At 36.3% G+C, this 20,175-nt stretch overlaps 1 protein-coding gene across 1 annotated transcript in view; it reads left to right on the top strand.

Annotated features, from left to right (window-relative positions):
- COL9A1 (collagen type IX alpha 1 chain) overlaps window positions 1-20,175 on the top strand; it is an 85,389-nt gene that overhangs the window by 24,613 nt on the left and 40,601 nt on the right. The window contains exons 11-20 of the mRNA XM_025890706.2: window positions 4,110-4,163; window positions 4,424-4,459; window positions 6,702-6,725; window positions 7,539-7,592; window positions 8,886-8,939; window positions 9,805-9,837; window positions 10,790-10,846; window positions 12,511-12,564; window positions 16,682-16,735; window positions 19,219-19,272. Coding sequence (XP_025746491.1) covers window positions 4,110-4,163; window positions 4,424-4,459; window positions 6,702-6,725; window positions 7,539-7,592; window positions 8,886-8,939; window positions 9,805-9,837; window positions 10,790-10,846; window positions 12,511-12,564; window positions 16,682-16,735; window positions 19,219-19,272 — 474 coding nt within the window. The remainder of the gene's footprint in view (window positions 1-4,109; window positions 4,164-4,423; window positions 4,460-6,701; window positions 6,726-7,538; window positions 7,593-8,885; window positions 8,940-9,804; window positions 9,838-10,789; window positions 10,847-12,510; window positions 12,565-16,681; window positions 16,736-19,218; window positions 19,273-20,175) is intronic.

Genomic DNA, 20,175 nt, shown 5'->3' with positions numbered 1-20,175 from the left:
CTACAAATGAGTATCTTAAATAGATGGATAATCAGAGAAAATAGAGAGAAAAAGAGTGATAGTGAATTTTTAGTTATCCGAATTCCCAGCCAAGAAAAATGATATGGGTAATTCAATGGATTGTAAGAATAATTTATAATTGGTATTTTCTAATTATTTGTAAATATTGGTATGGTTCCACCAGATATTGACGTGAAGCCACATGGGGCTTACAAGATTCTGACTTACTGTATTCTTTGGCTCATAAACAAATCTTTTACCTCAGATTGAGACTAGGCATTGAGAATAATGAATAATGAAAAATCAGTAACTGGATCAGTTTGCTGTTTGTTTGTCCCTGGCCATAGGGAAGCTAAGTAAGCAGGAGAGCTCCAGTGATCTTTTCTTGTTAGGTGAACCTCAGTGTAGTGGTGGGACCTTAAACCTCCAACCTCTTTGTCTTCTGCTCTTTGGTTCATTGCAAGGCTATACTTTTTGGTAATGTGAACAAATGGTTAATCAGATGATATTTGGAAGAATATGGAAGGAACATGATTTAAAGGGTAATTATCCTAAGTGAAGTGGGTTTTTTGACGGAAAATGTGAAGGATTCATGGCAGCTATGCTGGTAGAATTATGCCTTGAGTCTCACGAGCTGAGTAGTTGGAATGTTGGAAGGAAATTACTATTGAGGGCTGGTGTTTTCTGCCAAGCAGCAGCATGAAAGTTCAGAACACAGCTTCAGTATCATCCCTGTACAGAACTTTATCTTCATAAACATTCATATGAAAGCAATTCTTTCTGCCACTGGTAATATTTTTCTCTGTCAATTCTTTGACAGATAAGAATCCTTGCAAAATGGAATTTGTGTGTGTGTAAATATAAATGTGGGAGATTGTATGTATATGTTTATATGTAAAATTAGAGAAGTCAGAGCTTGGTTATAACCTTGCACGCAAAGGACAACTGTGTTATTATCAATAATCAATAGAGATATTCTTATTGGCACTATTTGCTGTGACATGCTCAGTGAGCTCTGAAAACAGGATTTTATTCATTCTTATAACATCCATCTAAGGTAGGCAGAAGAAGAAGTAGAATTAAATATAAGCATTACAGTTAAACCATGCCACTTGTTTCAGGAAAGAGATTAGAACATCCTCAGGATGTATACAACTACTATCCCTGGCAGATGCTTATATGATTAGAATAGTGAGTTATTAAGAAATTATTCCGAAAGCTCAGTGTAAGTGGAAATAGTCACACATCAAAGAAATCTGAGCGAGCCATAAAATACAGTACCCATGGTTAGTATCTAGATATTTGTTTGTTCATTTGTTTGTTTGCAGAACCCCTTCTGTATGAGGTTTTAAGCTCCCAGAGGGCAGGAAACATGTCTTATACTTCAGGTGAACTCTTCACAACATCTATAGCAGGGCTGACCATATAATAATGATGATAATAAGAATAGCTAACATTTATTCAGGGCCCACTCTATCAGGCACTGTTGTAAGCATTTTGTGTGTAATATTGCACTTAATTTTCAAAATTACCATATCAGGTAGATATTAATATTATACCTATTTTATAGATTAAGAAGCTGAGGTACTGTGCAGTTAAGCAGCTTGTCATGGTTGCACAGCTAATAAGTGGCAAAGTTGGGATTAGAACCCCAAATAAAGATGATGTAGAGGGATAAGTGTCATATCCTTCCATCTAATAGACTAACTTAAATTAAATATTCAGTATTCATGTATTGAGTATGTGTTAGACGCCAGGGGCAATGTGCCTGGATTATAACGGACATGCAGTCTTTGTCCTTATGGAGCTTATGGTTTTCTTTTTTTTTTTTCCTTTTTTTTTTTTTTAAAGATTTTATTTATTCATCTGAGAGAGAGAGAATGAGAGATAGAGAGCACGAGAGGGAAGAGGATCAGAGGGAGAAGCAGACTCCCTGCTGAGCAGGGAGCCCGATGCGGGACTCGATCCCGGGACTCCAGGATCATGACCTGAGCCGAAGGCAGTCGCTTAACCAACTGAGCCACCCAGGCGCCCGAGCTTATGGTTTTCTACATAGCTATTTCATAACAGAGTTCACTGTAACATCTGACACCAAAATGTATTAGCAATTATTTTTTATTTTTTTAAAAAATATTTTATTTATTTACTTGAGAGAGAATGAGAACTAGAGAGAGAGAGAGAGCACACACACAGAGGGAGAAGGGAAGAGAGAAGCAGACTCCCAGCTGAGCAGGGAGCCTGATGTGGGACTCCATCCCAGGACCGCGGGATCATGACCTGAGCCGAAGGCAGACGCTTAACTGACTGAGCCACCCCGTGCCCCTGTATTAGCAATTTAATTTAAAGAACTTCCTAGTGATAGACATAATTTATTATGTATTATAGAAGGTACTTTAAATAAGAAGTGACCTGGAAGCAGCCTCCTTGTTGTCCAGCCATTTACTTGGTTCTGCTTTATTATTATGCAGCTGAAATTCTACCATATATTGTAGCTATTGCTCACCAATCTCGTCAGTTACTTCAGTCACAGATTGAAGATTGTTAGTTGGTTACATGTGTGGAAATTGGCCAGGATTGATTTTGGAGGGTGTATACATGAAGTGGGAGTTAGGGGTTCCATTAGTCAGATGTGTTCTCAGGTTTGTACAATCTATGTGCCATATGTGCCTGTAGAGAATGCTCTGGATGTATGGTTTGTTTACCAAAATCGAAAGCCAACGTTTCATTACTACCAGTGCTCAGCACCTAAGATGCTGGGGCTTGTTCCCAAATTAAAGTGTTGTATTTAAGTAGGGTGATTAAAAATCAAGGACAGTCTCTGAAAAATTGAAATTTATGTGTGTTTAATAATTTTCTTTGGTAAATTTCCAGTAATTAACATTTTCAACTTACTTTTTTCTACTTCCTTTGATTCACTCTTTGGACTTATAAGGGAAATGGATTGATGTAGAGAAATGTAAGAATGGTGGCCAGTGAACTAGTTTTCTATATAAATTATATGACAGCATTTTAGTGATATGTAGACTGTGACAGATTAAATGTGGATTTTAGTGATGCGTTTTTAAGTAGAGCTTTCATACTTGCAAGGAATCCCTCCCTTGATTAAATACCATTTGAGTCTTTTTCAAAATCTTGATAATAGTTTTGTAAGATGTTTATATATGCATGCACATATGTATATGTACATACACATACAGATACACATATTTATCTTTGACAAGGCATAATTTCAATATTGCGTTAAAAATGATATCTAAAAGTGTCAAAGAGTAAAGAAAAAATTAAATAAAAATGCATCTTCATCAAATATGGAAATTCAGGTGTATAATGTAGTGTTATTAATGCTTTAAAATCTATTTTATATTGAGGTTGATGGTAAAAAAAGTTCTGGTAGGGAAAATGAATATGTTTGGAGGATATGCTTTAAATAATATATTTAGTATTAAATATATATAAAACATGTTTTATAGTAATTGGCTTAAATTCTACATACTAGGTGACACATGAAAATATATACTTAATTATAGTTATTTTTACTAAGGCAGATAGTGTAGAAACATGCATGCTCTCAAACATTTCATTTTAAAAGTTAAGTTTCTTCAGTAAGCAATTGTTATTGCTGGAAGATGGCCAGAGGGCTTTTAGATGGCTATAGAGCAATAATGAGATTGAGTATTTTTAATTCCTATGGAAGAAATATTTTATTAACTCTCAAAACACTATTTGAGAGATATAGAGACATATAGTATTTTTATTTTATAAATGAAGTAAAGGAGGTGCATAAACATGGGTAATTGACAAAGCCAGATCTGTTGTCCCATTAGATGTGGCTATTAGAATGCTATAATTGTTATATGCGTTTTTCCAAAGCGGAGACAAAAAATACTAAAATTATTGGACCCTGTTAGCAGGAATTTAGGACTATGATAAAATTTATCAACAGAAAGTAACAGGCAGTTGATAAGAATATAGGAAGGTATTTCTTTGTAAATATTTGCATTGTACAAAGATAACCATTCCATACATAATTGATAAATAAAATGTAATTATCCACTTAGGGCTTTGCCTAAGGATGCTATAATATTTCTAACATCATCTTGCTTTGTTAGGGATTAACAGGACCTGATGGATCCCCTGGTTCTGTTGGACCAAGAGGGCACAAAGTAAGTTAGCCACCTACTATTAATTGCTGGTATTAGATGCTGAAGTTTAATTTCATTATAGTGTTTGCAAATCAACTGAAAAATTAGTTATGAAACAGAGGAAATACACTTGTTCAACTAAAATCGTGTTTTAGTTGAATTAAATTAAATTAAAAACATCAAGATGGAGTGTTTTAATGATTTCAAAATTTATGCAATTTACATGTTTACGTATTCATGCCACAAAAAGCTAAGTACAATGAAGCTGTTTTTATTTTTAGGGAGAACCTGGTGTTCCTGGATCTCGTGGATTTCCAGTAAGTAATTGTAAAGTGACAGAATTGAAAATCTCCCATTTTTCCTGTTATTATGAAGTGTTTAAATGCAGCTTTTGACATAATATGCATCACAAAGGAGTTCATGACTTATCTGCTATGGTAAGCATTCTGGGTATGAATATTGAACATTTAGAGAAATTTGAATGCACAGTATAAAATACATATGTCTCCCAATAGACAACTCCCCCTTCATTCCCCTTGATAGAAAACATTTCTTGCATAATAACAGCAAATCTAAATATTCGATGTTTAGACCATAATATCACACCACTTCACAACTGGTTTTATCTCTAATGGAATGTCAACCATCAGATATAATTACTAGCCTGATTCCCCGGTTAGTCCTTTCCTGCATTGCCCGATCTGGCTGATTTGTGTCTTATTTCTATTTATAAGGGGGCTACTAGGTTCTCAGGCTGTTTTCCTTTCCATTTTGCTCTTTATTCCTCTTTTGTTCTTGTCATTAATCTGTATTTTTCGTCTTTGTTTTCTATTTGCACTGTTTTCATGGCCATATTTCACTGTCTGTCAACTTTTCCATTTTAAGGCTATTTTCAGAAATGAATAGCTTGCTGGCCTTTCTCCCAAAGTTTTCCACTCAGAGCTCAACATCTTATAGAGATGCCTTTTTAAAAAAACTGAGTGAAATTTGAAATTTGTCAAACATCTAGAGCTATGGTAATGAAATAACATTGATTACTTTGGTATTTTCAAGCATAATACTAATTCCCCAAATTGATTTACATATTAAAATGATCAAATAGGAGTGATTTTTCAAATGCCTTGAAATGCCTTGAAAAAGCCCCACTTATTATTAAAACATATTGCTCATGTGAAATTCGTGCTTGTTTTGGCTGCCTAAATAATTAGAAATAATAATATCATTATCACAGGGTATATGTTGATTCCACTAAATGCTTCATATACGGATATTTTATTTTTATTTTTTATTTTTTTCTTTTTAAAGATTTTATTTATTTATTTGAGAGAGAGAATGAGATAGAGAGAGCATGAGAGGGGGTAGGGTCAGAGAGAGAAGCAGACTCCCTGCTGAGCAGGGACCCCGATGCGGGACTGGATCCCAGGAGCCTGGGATCATGACCTGTGCCAAAGGCGGTTGCTTAACCAACTGAGCCACCCAGGCGCCCATATACGGATATTTTAGAAAATGAAGTCTGGAATGAAAGCTAACATGAATATGGTATCACAGATAGCTGTAAATAAAAGTTATTCAAGCCAGTGTATCAGGGAAAGGAGTAATGAGGGTTCCCAAATGATGGGGGTGCGGGGTGGGGGGGGAGGGGCATATTGAACCTGGAAAGCAAAGATAGAGAAAAAGGGATTCTAGGCAGCTGATGTTCAGTTATATGAAGTTCAACAAGCATATAGTTAGGGTTTCACGTATATTAGGCCCTGTGTTAGGAATTGAAGCTAGGAGGATAAATAAGATGTGGTGTCAATCCTTGGTTATATGCAGTTTGGTGTTGCTAAGGAGATATAAAGGATAAAGGAGAGGGAGACAAAATAATTAGCTTTAAGATCAAATTCAGGATATTAAATTAGGATCCCATCGTAAGTCATTTCTGGAGTGACACCATTTTATTTTCATCTACTGGATTTGGTGTCTGGAAACGTAGTCCTACCTGTCAAAAGAGGGTAGCTTCTGGTCTTTTCCCCCCTTGCCTTTCTGTGCTAAATGTTTGTTTGGGAGGATTTCCAAACATCACATTATAAATTATAAAGCAGTACACTGTATTGCTTTTAATGTAGATTTCTTATAGAACACAGCAAAAAAATCTTTAAACTGTCAGGTTGTGTTGTGCTTCTTTGTGAGTGATGCTAAGTTCTGACAGTAAGCATGAATGACTTCTTTGATTTTCTTAAAAACAAGTTTGGGAGAAGTATTATGGGTTAGCTTAGATATGCAAGTTATATTTGAGGTGCTGAAACAAGCTTCTTCCTTTAGAAGTAGAGCCATGTTTGCTTTTCTTTATCCAGTCCATTTATATCCAGTCCTTTATATTTTATGGCTCTTCTATATCCAGTCCTTTATATTTTATGGCTCTTCTATATCCAGTCCTTTATATTTTATGGCTCTTCTATACCCAGTCCTTTATATCCAGACAAATTTTATACTTTTTTTTTGAACTGAGTTATGTCTGTCTGTATTCATACTAAGTTTAAATCACATACCATAACAATTTTTGTTTTAACCTTTTAGGGCCGCGGTATTCCTGGGCCCCCTGTAAGTATCATCTCTTGGTTTATTTCTGCCTAAGTCTATAACAGTGGCCTGTTTCTCAGCTCCCAAGCTTACTTGCCAGCAGACACTACCCAGGGTATTTATAGTGTCCCACATACATGACCTTAGGTGGCTAAACAAAAAATTTATTCATTTTAGAAATTTCTGTTCCATTTTAAGTAATTAAAATTTGGTCAAATGAGTTATTGTGTCATTGGAAACCAAAGCTAGCACAGACATGTAATCCTGAATCAATTACTTATCATATTTGATATGATTTATGATAGATTATAAAACCACCCATAAGTCACCATGTCCCTTTATTTATTTATAATTACGTTTTTTAAAAAATTGAAGTATAATTAACATACAGTGTTATGTTAATTTCAGGTGTCTAATATAGTGATTCAACAATTCTGTACATTACTCAGTACTCACCACAATAAATGTGGTCATCATTTGTCACCGAACAGTGTTATTACCATCCTATTGACTATGTTCTCTATGCTATACTTTTCATCTCCGTGACTTACTTGTTTTATCACTGGAAGTTTGTACCTTTTACCCCCACCCACCTCCCCTCTGATAACCACCAGTTTGTATTTAAGAGTTTGGTTTTTTTTTTGTTGTTTGTTTGCTTGCTTCCTTGTTTTGTGTTTTAGATTCCACAAATAAGTGAAATCGTATGGTGTTTGTTTTTCTCTGTCTGACTTACTTCACTCAGCATACCCTCTAGGTCCATCTCTATTGTTGCAAATGGCAAGATCTCATTCTTTTTTATGGCTGAGTAATATTCCATTGCATATATACATACAGGGTCCTCCTGGGGCAGCAGGACTCCCTGGAGAGCTTGGCCGTGTTGGACCAGTTGTGAGTACTGCAGTGCATTTTGATAGACATTTGCTGATTTAGTGGAAGACATTACTTAGGAAGGCAAATTGCCCTAACTCTATGCTTTCCCTTGCAAATCCAAAAAAATGGCAGATGAATATCATTCCAGTTCATAATATTGATGGGAACCAGGGGATAATAATGCTACCTCATTTTTGTAGAGTGATTTTAATTTTTTTCCCAAAGTTATCAGCTAAACTTTTCTTCCCAACTTCCAGAATTACTGATCAATCAAAGGGGTGTCACCTCCATCTAATAGACTCTCAGCCAGAATTAAGGTCCAGTGTCTTTTGTATTAGGCTAACTGCATGAAATGAAAAGTGAATAGCCAAAAATTATTGCCAAGTATATTTATGTTAGGATCATTAAATTATAATTGAACCAACAGAACTTAACATTAGGCAATAAAGAGCTGAACTCCATGGAGAAATTGCTCGTAGTTAAGCTCTTGATGTTACTATCCAATAAATATTTCAAGGATGTTGAGAAGTAGTGACATTATGTGAAGGATAGATGATTGTAAACACGTTGAGAATAGGAGCCATGTGTTAAGTACTTATTCTTGCTTCTCTATATGTCTTACGATTTGATAAAATTATTCACTGAACAGATGAATAAATATGAAATGGTTGTAAGGTTAAATTAATTGTAAGATGCTTTTGTCTAATTATGGTAGAATATTAAGAAGGAAAAGGTATGCAAGGAGTAAACTGTGGATGTTAAGACAAATTGAAATCCATTTTCATTTGAATTTAGCCATCTTTGATTTTCAGTCCCATTTGCAAAAGAGTATGGTGACAGGCCAAGTAATAGCTTGTGGGTAAACAGTACGAGGGAGAGTCGGCATTGCAGAGATTAACCTTCCTTTCCAAAGCTTCAGGCCAGGTGCAAGCCTTCTTTTGCTACCATTATCTGGGTGGCACTAGCAGCACTGGCTGTTCCAGTTTCTCTTAAATCAACTAGAAAAATATGTAGTGTTTCCAGTTTGTTTTCAGAATAAAGTGATCCTTCTATAGAGAAGAACTGGCTTTGTTTTTACCCCCCCCAAATCTCCTGCCTTGTTTTATTACTTTGGTGAGACTGGAGCTCCTTTATTCTTCTGGTTTTGTGGAGCTAATTGGATTATGGGCCACCCATCGATTTTCGTGGCAGGTCTATGCATGGTTGAGCTCTGTGGGGGTTTCTAGTAATATTCTCTCATGCCTCACCAGTTTTATGCACTGTGTTTTGACATGTGTATAACCACTGTGTCACGATTTTGAAATAATTTAGGGTGACCCTGGGAGAAGAGGACCACCTGGCCCCCCTGGCCCCCCAGGACCCAGTGTAAGTTATTTGCAGCTTGAATTTTCTTGTATCTGAGAGTTAGGATTAAAGAAACCTAAGAACCAAAAAATGGAAGTACTTGTTAATCAAGTCATCATTCTAAAATTCCAAAATGGCTATCAATTTTTTCACCCATTCAGAGCATGAGTCTTTTTAGGCCAGAAAAGCAGAGGAATAACAATAATTTAAAAGGTGGTTTTCTCAGGGAATGGCTTACTCATATATTTGAAGTCCTTTGACATTTGTGATTTCTCAAATGCTTAAATCTTGGCTGTATGAAAGGGACATTTTCAAATGAACTAAGGTTTACAAAGGATTTACACAGTAAGCAATTTAAAAAATAGGAGTTTAAGTAGGAAATAATCCATATTTTATTTCTTTTCAGTTTTTTAAAAGATGTATTTATTTGAGAGAGAGAGAAAGAGAGAGAAAGCACATGAGTCGGGGGAGGGGCAGAGGGAGAGGGAGAGAAATCCTCAAGTAGACTACCCACTGAGTGGAGCCCAAAGCGGGCTCATCTCATGATCCTGAGATCCCAACCTGAGCTGAAATTAAGAGTCAGATGCTCAACTGACAGGGTGCCCTGCTAATTCATATTTTAGATGTATGATCCAGAATTCCCCATATTATCTCTTCTGTCTCTCATTTCAGTTCCTTTCAGCTCCCTGAAAGAGGGGTCTTCAAAAGGAATATGCCCATGAGTCAAAGTTTAAGAATATTAGCATATTATATGTTGCTATTTGTTCCTTATATCCTATTGAACAAATATTTTTATTATATTTTTGTCCAATGGACTTTCTATTATAAGTAGGTTTGAATAGGGTATTTAACTATATTCTTAACTTTAATATTTTCTTTACTTTAGGGAACAATTGGCTTTCATGAAGGAGATCCATTGGTAAGATGTTTACCTTTGAACGAAACACAGTTTAAGTCAAAGACAATGTAATCTTCAGATGAGTTCTCTTTAAAATTATCTTGCTGGAATATGTCGTATTCCTGTGTTTTACTTTACATGGATAGCAGAGTAATCCATTGCGCTAGTGGGCTGATGGTTTGTATAAGTGGTTTTCATTATGGAAATTTTTTTTAAGATTTTATTTATTTATTTGACAGAGAGAGATTGAGAGAGAGCACAAGCAGGGGAAGCATCAGGCGGAAGGAGAAGCAGGCTCCCCACTGAACAGAGAGCCCAATGCAGGGCTCCATCCCAGGACCCTGGGATCACTACCCGAGCCGAAGGCAGACGCTTAACGACTGAGCCACCCAGGCGCCCCTGTTTTTGCTTTTCCCTAGTCTTTTTACTTCATGACTAAGGCATCGTTTTCACCAGAGCACCCCAATTTCAGAAGCTAGAAGTCAAACAACTCCCTCTGAAACTTATTTTACTTATAGACTAATATTCAAATGATGTTGGGAAACTGTACTATAAATGCAGTTTTGGCCAATTTGACAAGGGTTTTTGTGGACCTCACGATAGAGCTATTCTGGTGGAAGTGGGAAAGGGAAAGGATCAGGTTGTGGTACACTATGTTGGAAGCATTTGGTATACTAGGTCTGGAAACATTTTATTTCTTTAATAAATCTGAAATAAATATGACAAAATATTAGCATTTATTAAATCTGGATGGTGAACACGTGGGGGATGCTTGTTCTATTCTCTGTGCTTTTCTGTAAGCTAGGAATATTTCTGAGTTTAAAAATGAAATATTGAAAAAAAGGGATATTCAGACTTATTTAATGAATATAACTATACTGGGATTCTGAAGCTGCAATCCCTAAAACAGTACCATTTTGTCATAAAGGGGGGGCTCTAATTTATGCTCTCTCTACCTCTCTCTCTTTGGCAGTGTCCCAATTCCTGTCCACCAGGTCGCTCAGGATATCCAGGCTTACCAGGCATGAGGGTGAGAGAATAATTTCAGTATTTTATATTCAAGAGTATTATCCATAGAGAAAAAATAGATCCTTTCCTGTAAACACTGTCCTTTATGGTGCAAGACCCCATTTTGACGGATTAGGCCTGTCTGTGTTTGCTTATTCTTCGGCTTAGTCTGTGGTCCTTCTTCAGTCCTAGAAACTCCAGCTGGTTCCCCTGGCAGGTACATGGAGACATGGATGTTTGATTACATGGTGCTTCTCTTGTTCAGGGAGGAAATACCAGTAAAATGTACTGGCTCGAGAGACGCTATAACACCAGATTAAGGTTCCAAAGTTTGCTTCCTATGAAGGAAGACTGGGGAGTAATTGCACCCATAATGTATTTGAAACTATTTTAGTTAAAAAATTGGGAAAACAATGCAAAGTAGGCAAGAAAAGAGACATCCCCAAAATGTTTTTCTCTCACTCTATATCATAATTGCTTCAAAATTTCTCATAAAAAATACCAAATGTTGGGGTTAAGTGGCTCTTTCTCTCTAGTCTATGGGGTCTGAGGTGATTTTGAAAATTCCAGACCAGAGGAGTTCTGCTATGATCTGAAAGGCCCCAGGGCACTGGTTTTCCAATTATGGTTTTCTCTAAGGTTGGTTTAGTGGGTTCTCACAACTGCAGAAGATTTGGTCCTGGATTTTTTTTTTTTTTAAAGATTGTATTTATTTATTTATTTGACAGAGACACAGCAAGAGCCGGAACATAGGCAGGGGGAGTGGGAGAGGGAGAAGCACGCTTCCCGCGGAGCAGGGAGCCCAATGCGGGGCTCGATCCCAGGACCCCAGGATCATGACCTGAGGCGAAGGCAGATGCTTAACGACTGAGCCACCCAGGGGCCCCTGGTCCTGGATTGGTGTCTTATTTTTCACCAAGACCTACACTGTCAGAACAAGAAAGTCTCCAAGGGTGAAAGCTCTGATAGACTTAATTTTGGAATGTTCATTTCCCATCTGCCTCATGTTACCACCCAAAGCACACACATGCTTAGAACTAGTGGCCCGACAAGAATAGAGAGGCATTTTCTTCTCATGCTATGCAGCTTTCATGGACTGCCCTTTATGGCTTTCCCTTTGCATTTGTAATTGTGTACAAGAAGAGGTGGAAGTCGTGCATCTGGGGAGCTCCCTTTCTTATATCAGCTCTTTTTCCACCTCCAAGAAGTAAGTGGGTATAGAGGAGGTGGAAGGGTTTTCGGAGCAGCATGGAGAGAGCAGGGGATAGCCAGCTGAGCTCGGTCAGGACTGTCATCTTTGAGGAAAAATTCCTGATGCTGGAGAAGGCTTAAAGCTGTTAACCCAGCTGTGAGAGGAAGTTTGCGACAGAGGGATCTAGGGATCAGCCGGTAATACATCATGTTGCCGAACTGGGTAATGAAGCTTTGTTATTCTAGAACAGTGTTTTTCTATTAACTAGAGCTAATATTTATCATATACACTAGTCATGTAATACACGTGGTGGTATTAAGGTTATTGAAGGCAGTCATTTTCTTTGTGACATAACCTTTTTCTGGGTAGCACACTGACACAGATTTAGGGAAGCAAGATCACTTTATGAACCTTCTGACCACTTTCTGTGACAAACCCAATAGAATTATTTTTTAATTTGTTAATTTATTTACTTGTTAATTATGCATTTTTAGGGTCATAAAGGGGCTAAAGGAGAAACTGGTGAACCTGGAAGACAAGGTCACAAGGTAAGAAAAATGAGTATATAGTGGGTAAACTGTGATTAGGAGGTAGTGATTACTTTTATTACAAGGAATTTTAAGGAATAAGAAAGCATGCTATTTTATCCTTCCTTTTCAAATGATAATTGACAGGTTTTCAGTAGCTGCATAGATATTCTGACTAAGCATAATATTCTCATGTTGTTCAATTACAAGAAACAATAGTACACCATACATTTCATTCTTTCCTGTGTTGCTGCTCCTTGCTTTCTTTTGAAATCAATCACACTCAGCTTTTTTTCCTTGATGCTTTTGGTAGTCAAACATTATTCAGCTAGTTTTTCCACTGCACTAAACAAAATTTTATGACATGTGTAAAATTTTATGACAAGTGGTGCTGACACTAGCAAACAGGAGGTTGAGAGCTGATAGCTTCTCATCTTAAGTTCTGAAATAATTTGTCTGTTTCTGACTCCATTTCAATAGAATTTAGATTTTGAGTAATTTAAAAGTGAGTGATAGACTTACGTTATTATCTGGATAGAAACATGGAATCCACAGCACCACTTGCCTTGGGGCTGGCGTGCCTTGCAGAAAAACCAAGGCAAAAATGTGAAGTAAGATGACTTATTTGCTTTTTTTAAAATCCACTGGTGTAAATTGTCTAAGAATTTTACTTCCTGCATAACAGAAGTTTTGTCCCTGTTAATTCTGTGATATTTTACAAAGTCAAACTGTTCTTATTAATGTGGATTTTCTAGACTTTGTTGACTGTGCGCTTCTATACCTTTATTGGGCGGAGGCAGAAACTTGGTTTTTTTCTTTGGAAGTTAAGAACTGGAGAGGCAATTTATTATATCGTCAGGCATTAATATCCTTGAACTCTAGCTAAAATCAGTCTGTTGAACAACCTGAGATAATCAGAATAAGTAAGCCAATTTTCTCGACCCTATTACAGTTTGGACATTTATTTCTAGTCTTTAATTACTTGGGCCCTGAGTAATTAAGGCATTTTATCTATCTGGAATGTAACAGCTGGGTTCTTAATGTCAAATTGGAGAAAGTAGAAAAAAGTTGAGTACTTTAGAAATTTTTCTGCATGCTCATTCCCCCATTAAATCTTGAAATTCATAGTTGAAAAAAATTCAACAAATATTTATTAAGTACCTGCTGTGTGCCAGGGTTTATTCTAAGTGCCAGGGGCACAGAAGTGAAAAAAATATGTCCCACCACAGGAGACTGGCTAAATTAAGTATGACATATCCGTATAATAGAATATTATCTAACCACAGAAAAAGGTATGTAAGGATATCACATTATACCAAAAGATATTCATGAGTTAATGCATATAGTCAAACAGATATGGTAGACTTCTGTTATTTTTGGTGCCATGCTCTCTTCCTTCTTCTTTTAGTGACCCCTTTTCTTTGGGGGAACTTTTACAACCCCATTTGGGGATGGAGCTGTCAATGAGTATTTTCCCCCTCTCCCCAAGAAACTAATATTATTGATACCTATACAAGTTAGTTATCCAGACTCTCAAATTTGGTTTGATTTTCAGTGAAGAACCTGAAAATTGTTTGGGTGTGTGAGATAATTGGCCAAAATTTTATTGGTCCTTTAATTTATTTCACATGTTGTGTCACTTACACCTTTCAGTGGTGTCTTTGAAAATTTACATGGGAAGATAGGATGACAATAGTTCATTGAAGAATGAACCTTAAAAGTGTAATAGATGCACTGAACTGTAAACTGAAAGTGGATTCACAATTCTGCCTTGAATTTATTCTACAAATTAGTTAATGAAGATTTTAAATTTTGTTTATGGATATAGGAATGAATAGTCAAAAGTCTTTCAGTAAAATGATAATAAATTTCTATTCCTAAATTTGTCATTATGTTGTGGTTATTGATTAGTTGTGTGCTATTCATCTGCTGGTAAAATATTTAAATCAACTATATTACTCCAAGGTTTATCCTGGAATCTGTAGGAAAATACCCCAAACCTTGCTAATGAAAACTTACTATACCACAAACCTTGCTAATGAAAACTTACTGTGCACATATATCAATCATTGTTGTTTTGATAGTTAGGCAGGGACATAGATATAGCAGTTAATTACACACATGTGTTGATTATCCATTCCTTGAAATAGCTAATTCACTGGCTTTCCCATTGGGACTGCCTCTCCTCGCTGTCAGTCATATATTCTTATGGAATATAATCTGAATAAAATTATGAGAGTGAAACCACTATGTAATACTCTCAATACTTGATTCAAAAGTCAAGTATAAATGATTTAGGCATAACCTAGTTCTTTGCAGTTATGCCCAAAGGTTCTATATTAATATTGCTGTTCAATTTTCTGTATTTCTGTGTGTGTGTGTGTGTGTGTGTGTGTGTGTGTGTGTGTGACAGTCTCTATAAGGTATAGTTTGTAGAGAAAGAACATGGATGAATTGAAATATGTAATAAGCAACAGAAATAGATTTTTATCTAATATTATGCACATAATATTAAAAATGAATTTTTCTCATGATTAATTTTACAATTTAAGATATCCATTACCACAGGAAATGTAGGGCAGTATATTTCTTTAAAAAGAAAACCTTGTCAGAGGGAAAAGTAACATTTTTTCAGAGTCAGTCAAGTAATCTTTCTGTAAGAAACAGCAGTTGTATTTCTTTTCTAACATTTTAAATATACTAAATTATATATACTAACATTTTAAAGTATATCAGAGGTTATAAAATTAATATCAAAAAGTCAAACAATAATTAGTTAGAAAACAAAATGGAAGAAGATTCCATTGGCAATAGCTACCAAATAGTCAATATACCTTAGAACAAACTTAAATATTCAAGACTAATATGAGGGAAAGAGCAAAGCTTTATTGAAGGAAAGAAAAAGATTTGATTCACTAGGGAGATACACTGAGTTCCAAGACAGACTCAGTATTGTAAAGAATCTAATTCTCTCCATATTAATCTTTTAATTTAGTGTAGTCCTAATATAAAACAAGTAGTATTTTTGTGAGGATTTTCCAAATAATTCTAAAGTGCATCTGGAAGAGTAAACATTTAGGAAAAACTGAAAAATAAGAGTAACCATAAATGAAAAATAAAGCTAAAGGAATTCGCTCTAAGACTAAGATATATTATAAAATTTCAATAATTAAAATGTGGTATTGGCAAATTCATACAACAGATGAGAAGAGCAGAGTAGGAAATCTAGAAACAAGTATATTTCACAATTTACTATATGTTAAAGAAGAATTTTCCAGCCTATGTGGAGAGAATCTAGTATTCAATAAATGATATTATAGAAAGTGGCCAATTGCCAGGTGATTTCTTTTTTTAAATTTAAATTCAGTTAGCCAACATATAGTACATCATTTATTTCAGATGTAGAGTTCAGTAATTAATCAGTTGCATATAATACCCAGTGCTTATCACATCACATGGCCTTCTTTATGCCCATCACCCAGTTATCCCATCCCCCCACCCACCTCCAAAAGTGATAGATTTCTACTTTATATTTTACATTAAAATCAATTAAAGATTTCTATGTAAAAAATTAAACTATGAAGTTATAGAAGAAAAATACATATGAATATTTCTATATTTTGGGTATGGAGAAAGCTTTTCTGTGGGTGACATCAAATGTACAAGCCAAGAAAAGAAGGACTGATTTAAATACTTTTTCAAAATTGTTTTGGTAGAAAAATTGTAATAAGAAAAGTTAAAAGTGAAAATCACAAATAAATGATCTTGTAGTTGCTGGAAAAGTTTGCATAGCATGATCATATTTTCCTAATAACACCCCCCACACACACACACTGGGAACATGAATGTATATATGTTCTGTCTCTGTCCTTCCCTTCCCCATGACCCCATTATAGAGAAGCACCTAAGATGTTACTGATATTTATAGTTGAAAGGTGGGCTTTGGGTGACTTTATTCGTATATTTCTCTGTATTTTCTGAATGTCCTACAATTAATATGTATTACTCATATAAACTAATTTAAGAAGGTATAGTAACATAACTCAGGGGATGCCAAGTGAATTTCGGATGTGCTGAGTCATCTATCTATGCTCATTTGCTGGGATAACATTTGGTATGCTTTTCTGTTGTTTATTAGGGTGAAGAAGGTGACCAGGGGGAACAAGGAGAAGTTGGAGCTCAAGGACCTCCAGTAAAGTATTTTTAAAAAATATTTAACTAGGATATGCAAATATTCTTTTTCATGACTTTTGGAATATTTCCTTTTTAGCATTTGGATTAATAGTATTACATTAACATATTTTCCCACCAAGCCAGCATTGGGAGATTTCCAATTTTTCAAAATAGGAAAGGATCCCCATTGTATATTCAAGCACCATTTTAACAGAAAAAAATTTACTTATAATTACATACATTCATTTACTAGCTGAAAGTAAATATTGAACACAAGAGGTTGATATATATATTTTATATTCTATGGTACTTTCACCTGATATAGAAAATTTCATGTACCCTGAATATACAGCAGGTACATCATCCACTGGATTTAAGTATCTTCTGCCAGCATGTAATCATTATAATTAGAACATTCTTAATTGCTTGTAATCATGTCTTTTAATAAAAAGTTAGTCCCTTGTGCTTTGGCAGATTGCTGCAATTATATGCACAATGAGGTAATTTGGGGCATTGGCATACTTCAATTTAAAGTGTTTGCTACATCAAAACTTATGCTACTTTTGTATACAAAAGTAGAATTGTCACACTTTTTTTCTTGTCAAGATGAGTAGTTCGCAATTATGGAAATAATAATTTCTGGATATTCCTCGAACGTTGCAGCTAGCCGAGGCCTTCACTACGTAAGGGACAGGCTCAGGTCCTGCTCTCGGGAACTGAAGAGTTAGGGAGGACAAATATGAGGCCACCCCTCCTTGTCCTGCTCTGCTCCTCCCCAAACGACTGGCTTTTTTTATGAAAGAGTTCAGGGAGCTGTGTAGATTAGTACTTACCCCAGAGTTTAAGGAAATTCCAGCTAAAGGAAATGAGTCCGAGCATTTCTAAGAATGGCCTCCTGTTTTTAAGCCACACGAGAACTTTAAGGAAACCTGGAGGAATACGAGGTGTTTATTTCAGAAGCTTGTCTTCCCTAAGCCTTTGAAAGAAGAAAATAAGGAGATGGACTCTATTTTGTAGGAAGGAGATAGCAACAGTGTAAGAGACGTATGCTTTTTTTTTTGTTGTTGATCTGATGAAAATTTAGTGGGGACTTAAAGTTATTTTTAAAGCTATCCTTCCAAATCCTGAGAACAGGATTTTGCAAGCAGCATTTAAAAATGTTTCCATGGATTAAGGATGTCTGTTGGGTTCTGCATGGCTCCAGTGGCCCACTGGGGGCTATCGTTAGTGCTTGCTGACCTTCTGGTGTTTGGCAGCAGGCTTGCCAAAATGTTTCTATAAACTTCACAAATGTTCACTTTTGAAATGTGCATCTATAAAGTAATGCACAGATTTAAAAAAAAAATGCTTTGGGGAACATTTATACATAAGCTCTGTCCTTCAAAGTGGTCACCTGAAGAGATAATACATGGCATGCTCATGTCACTAGTATTGGCTCAGATATTTTTGGAATTCTTTTTTGTAGAATTATCTTCAGAAAGAGCAGTTTTAATCTGAAATGGCCATCTCTCATTTTATATCCCAAGTGGTTATCCTGAGCTGGATCATCTTACACATTCTGGTCATTCCTAACTGATCTACACAGAATTTGTGACTTATCTAGATGCAGCCAGGGCTGGCCAGAGAATTTCCCCATTTTCTCCAAGGGAGAACACAAGAGAATGACTGGCCTAGAGCTACTTGATCTTAAGCCAGTTAACAAATTGCTCAGAAGTGGCCACTCCCCCTTCCTGAAGGAGCATCCCCTTGCTGCTCCTGCCAAGAGAGCACCTAGGTTCCGCCTTTACAGGATCCACTCCTGGAGCCCTGCTCCTGTGGGGCCAGAGAATGGAGAATGGTGACATTTCAGTATTTAAAAAGATTCTAGAAATCAGACTCACATCCTTATTTTTAGGCTTACCCACTCCTATGCCTGAGATGGGGTGAGATGGATTCCTTGTGCCCCAGGGGGGAATGCAGAATGCCTCTATCATAGAGATGGTGTAATGAGTAGTGACTCCTAGTGGTTAGTAGAGACTTCAGCTCCTTTTGCAGGTCCTAAGCTTTTGTGGACTAGCCTGGAAACTGAATGGCCTTTGATGGCATACATTGGTGGGGAAAAATCATTCCAAAGTTTAAAATCACAACCATCTTATGTGTAACCAAGCTACAAATTATGAAGGAGGGAGAGATGGCAGTGTATTCTGTACCTGAGTTAAAAAGTAAGTCAAAATACATGATTGTAACTTCTCTTAAGCTAATGATGTTTACTATTTTGTCATCAGTTAATTGCTCCAACTCCAGGTTTCTGTACGTCTTCAGGGTTTTAGAAGAGTGTTTACCATCAGAAGAATTCTCCTTGGATTTTTCTTTCTAAACTAGAAACATTTGTGTACATAATGTCACTATTTCTTATTGTTACCTTGAGTTATGTTAACATCCTTCTGGAGCAACTTTTGTGATGAGATAAACAAGTGTGTGCTTCAACTGAAAAAAATTCACCGTTCTTTTTTATGTTTCCAGGGAGCTCAAGGATTACGAGGCATCACAGGCATAATTGGGGCCAAAGGGGAAAAAGTAAGATGATGATGATGATATGATATCAAAATGTAAAAATATTTAAATGTTTGCCCATTTAAAAATATCTTATTTTCAGCAACATCATTTTTTAATTTCTTATTTGCTTTGTAGGTGTTTGGTTAGGTTTTCACATTTCTGTTATAAACATAGATGATAGAAATGAGTAGGTATGTATGATACTTATGTATTATATATTTTAAATTATCTTGGGTAGATAGGAATAGACAGGGATGTTACATTTGTATTTCTTTATCATTACCCATAGTTGATACTGAGAGCACTGACACAATACCTGGAAATCAAAGCAAATACAGGGGAGGTTGGAAATGGAGAGGCAAGAGAAGGCAGGATCTCCCCAGGGACACTAGGGCCACCCATGGACCTCCCTCCAGCCTGGCTGCTGAGCTCTGTCCTCAGCGAGGATCATACACTTGTGGCCAGAGTTTCCAACCTGTCCTTAGCCCCGTCTCAAAAGCCAGATTCTCCTACCATTTCCATAGCAAGGCACCGTGAGATGATGGGGAGATTCAAAGAGGAATAAGGACTTCAAATTTGTTATTTATTGGGAGAAACAAACGAGTAGATAGCTAACTACCGTGGGAGCAAGAGACACACGAATTTGAGGGCAAGTAGAGTAAGGGAGGGAAGACGAAGGAGTGCTGGCTATTCTTGATCAGGGAACTGGGAGGGCTCATGGAGGAGGTGACATTAGAAAGATGCCAGGCCTAGAAGGATGACATGTTCCCACTGATGCAGGATGGAGGATGGGGAATGCTTGGCTGGGTGATTATCATAAACAGAAACAGTGGAAACCTGGATGTTCCTGATGTGCTCAGAAATGTTTTTCTCACTGTGTGTGTGTGTGTGTGTGTGTGTGTGTGTGTGTGTGTGTGTGTGTGT

The sequence above is a fragment of the Callorhinus ursinus genome, unplaced genomic scaffold (assembly GCF_003265705.2).
Source record: "Callorhinus ursinus isolate GAN/ISIS: 27379988/994484 unplaced genomic scaffold, GSC_fseal_2.0 scaffold22, whole genome shotgun sequence".
In the NCBI taxonomy this organism is placed as follows: domain Eukaryota; kingdom Metazoa; phylum Chordata; class Mammalia; order Carnivora; family Otariidae; genus Callorhinus; species Callorhinus ursinus.
This window is presented reverse-complemented; position numbering and strand designations above follow the sequence as displayed.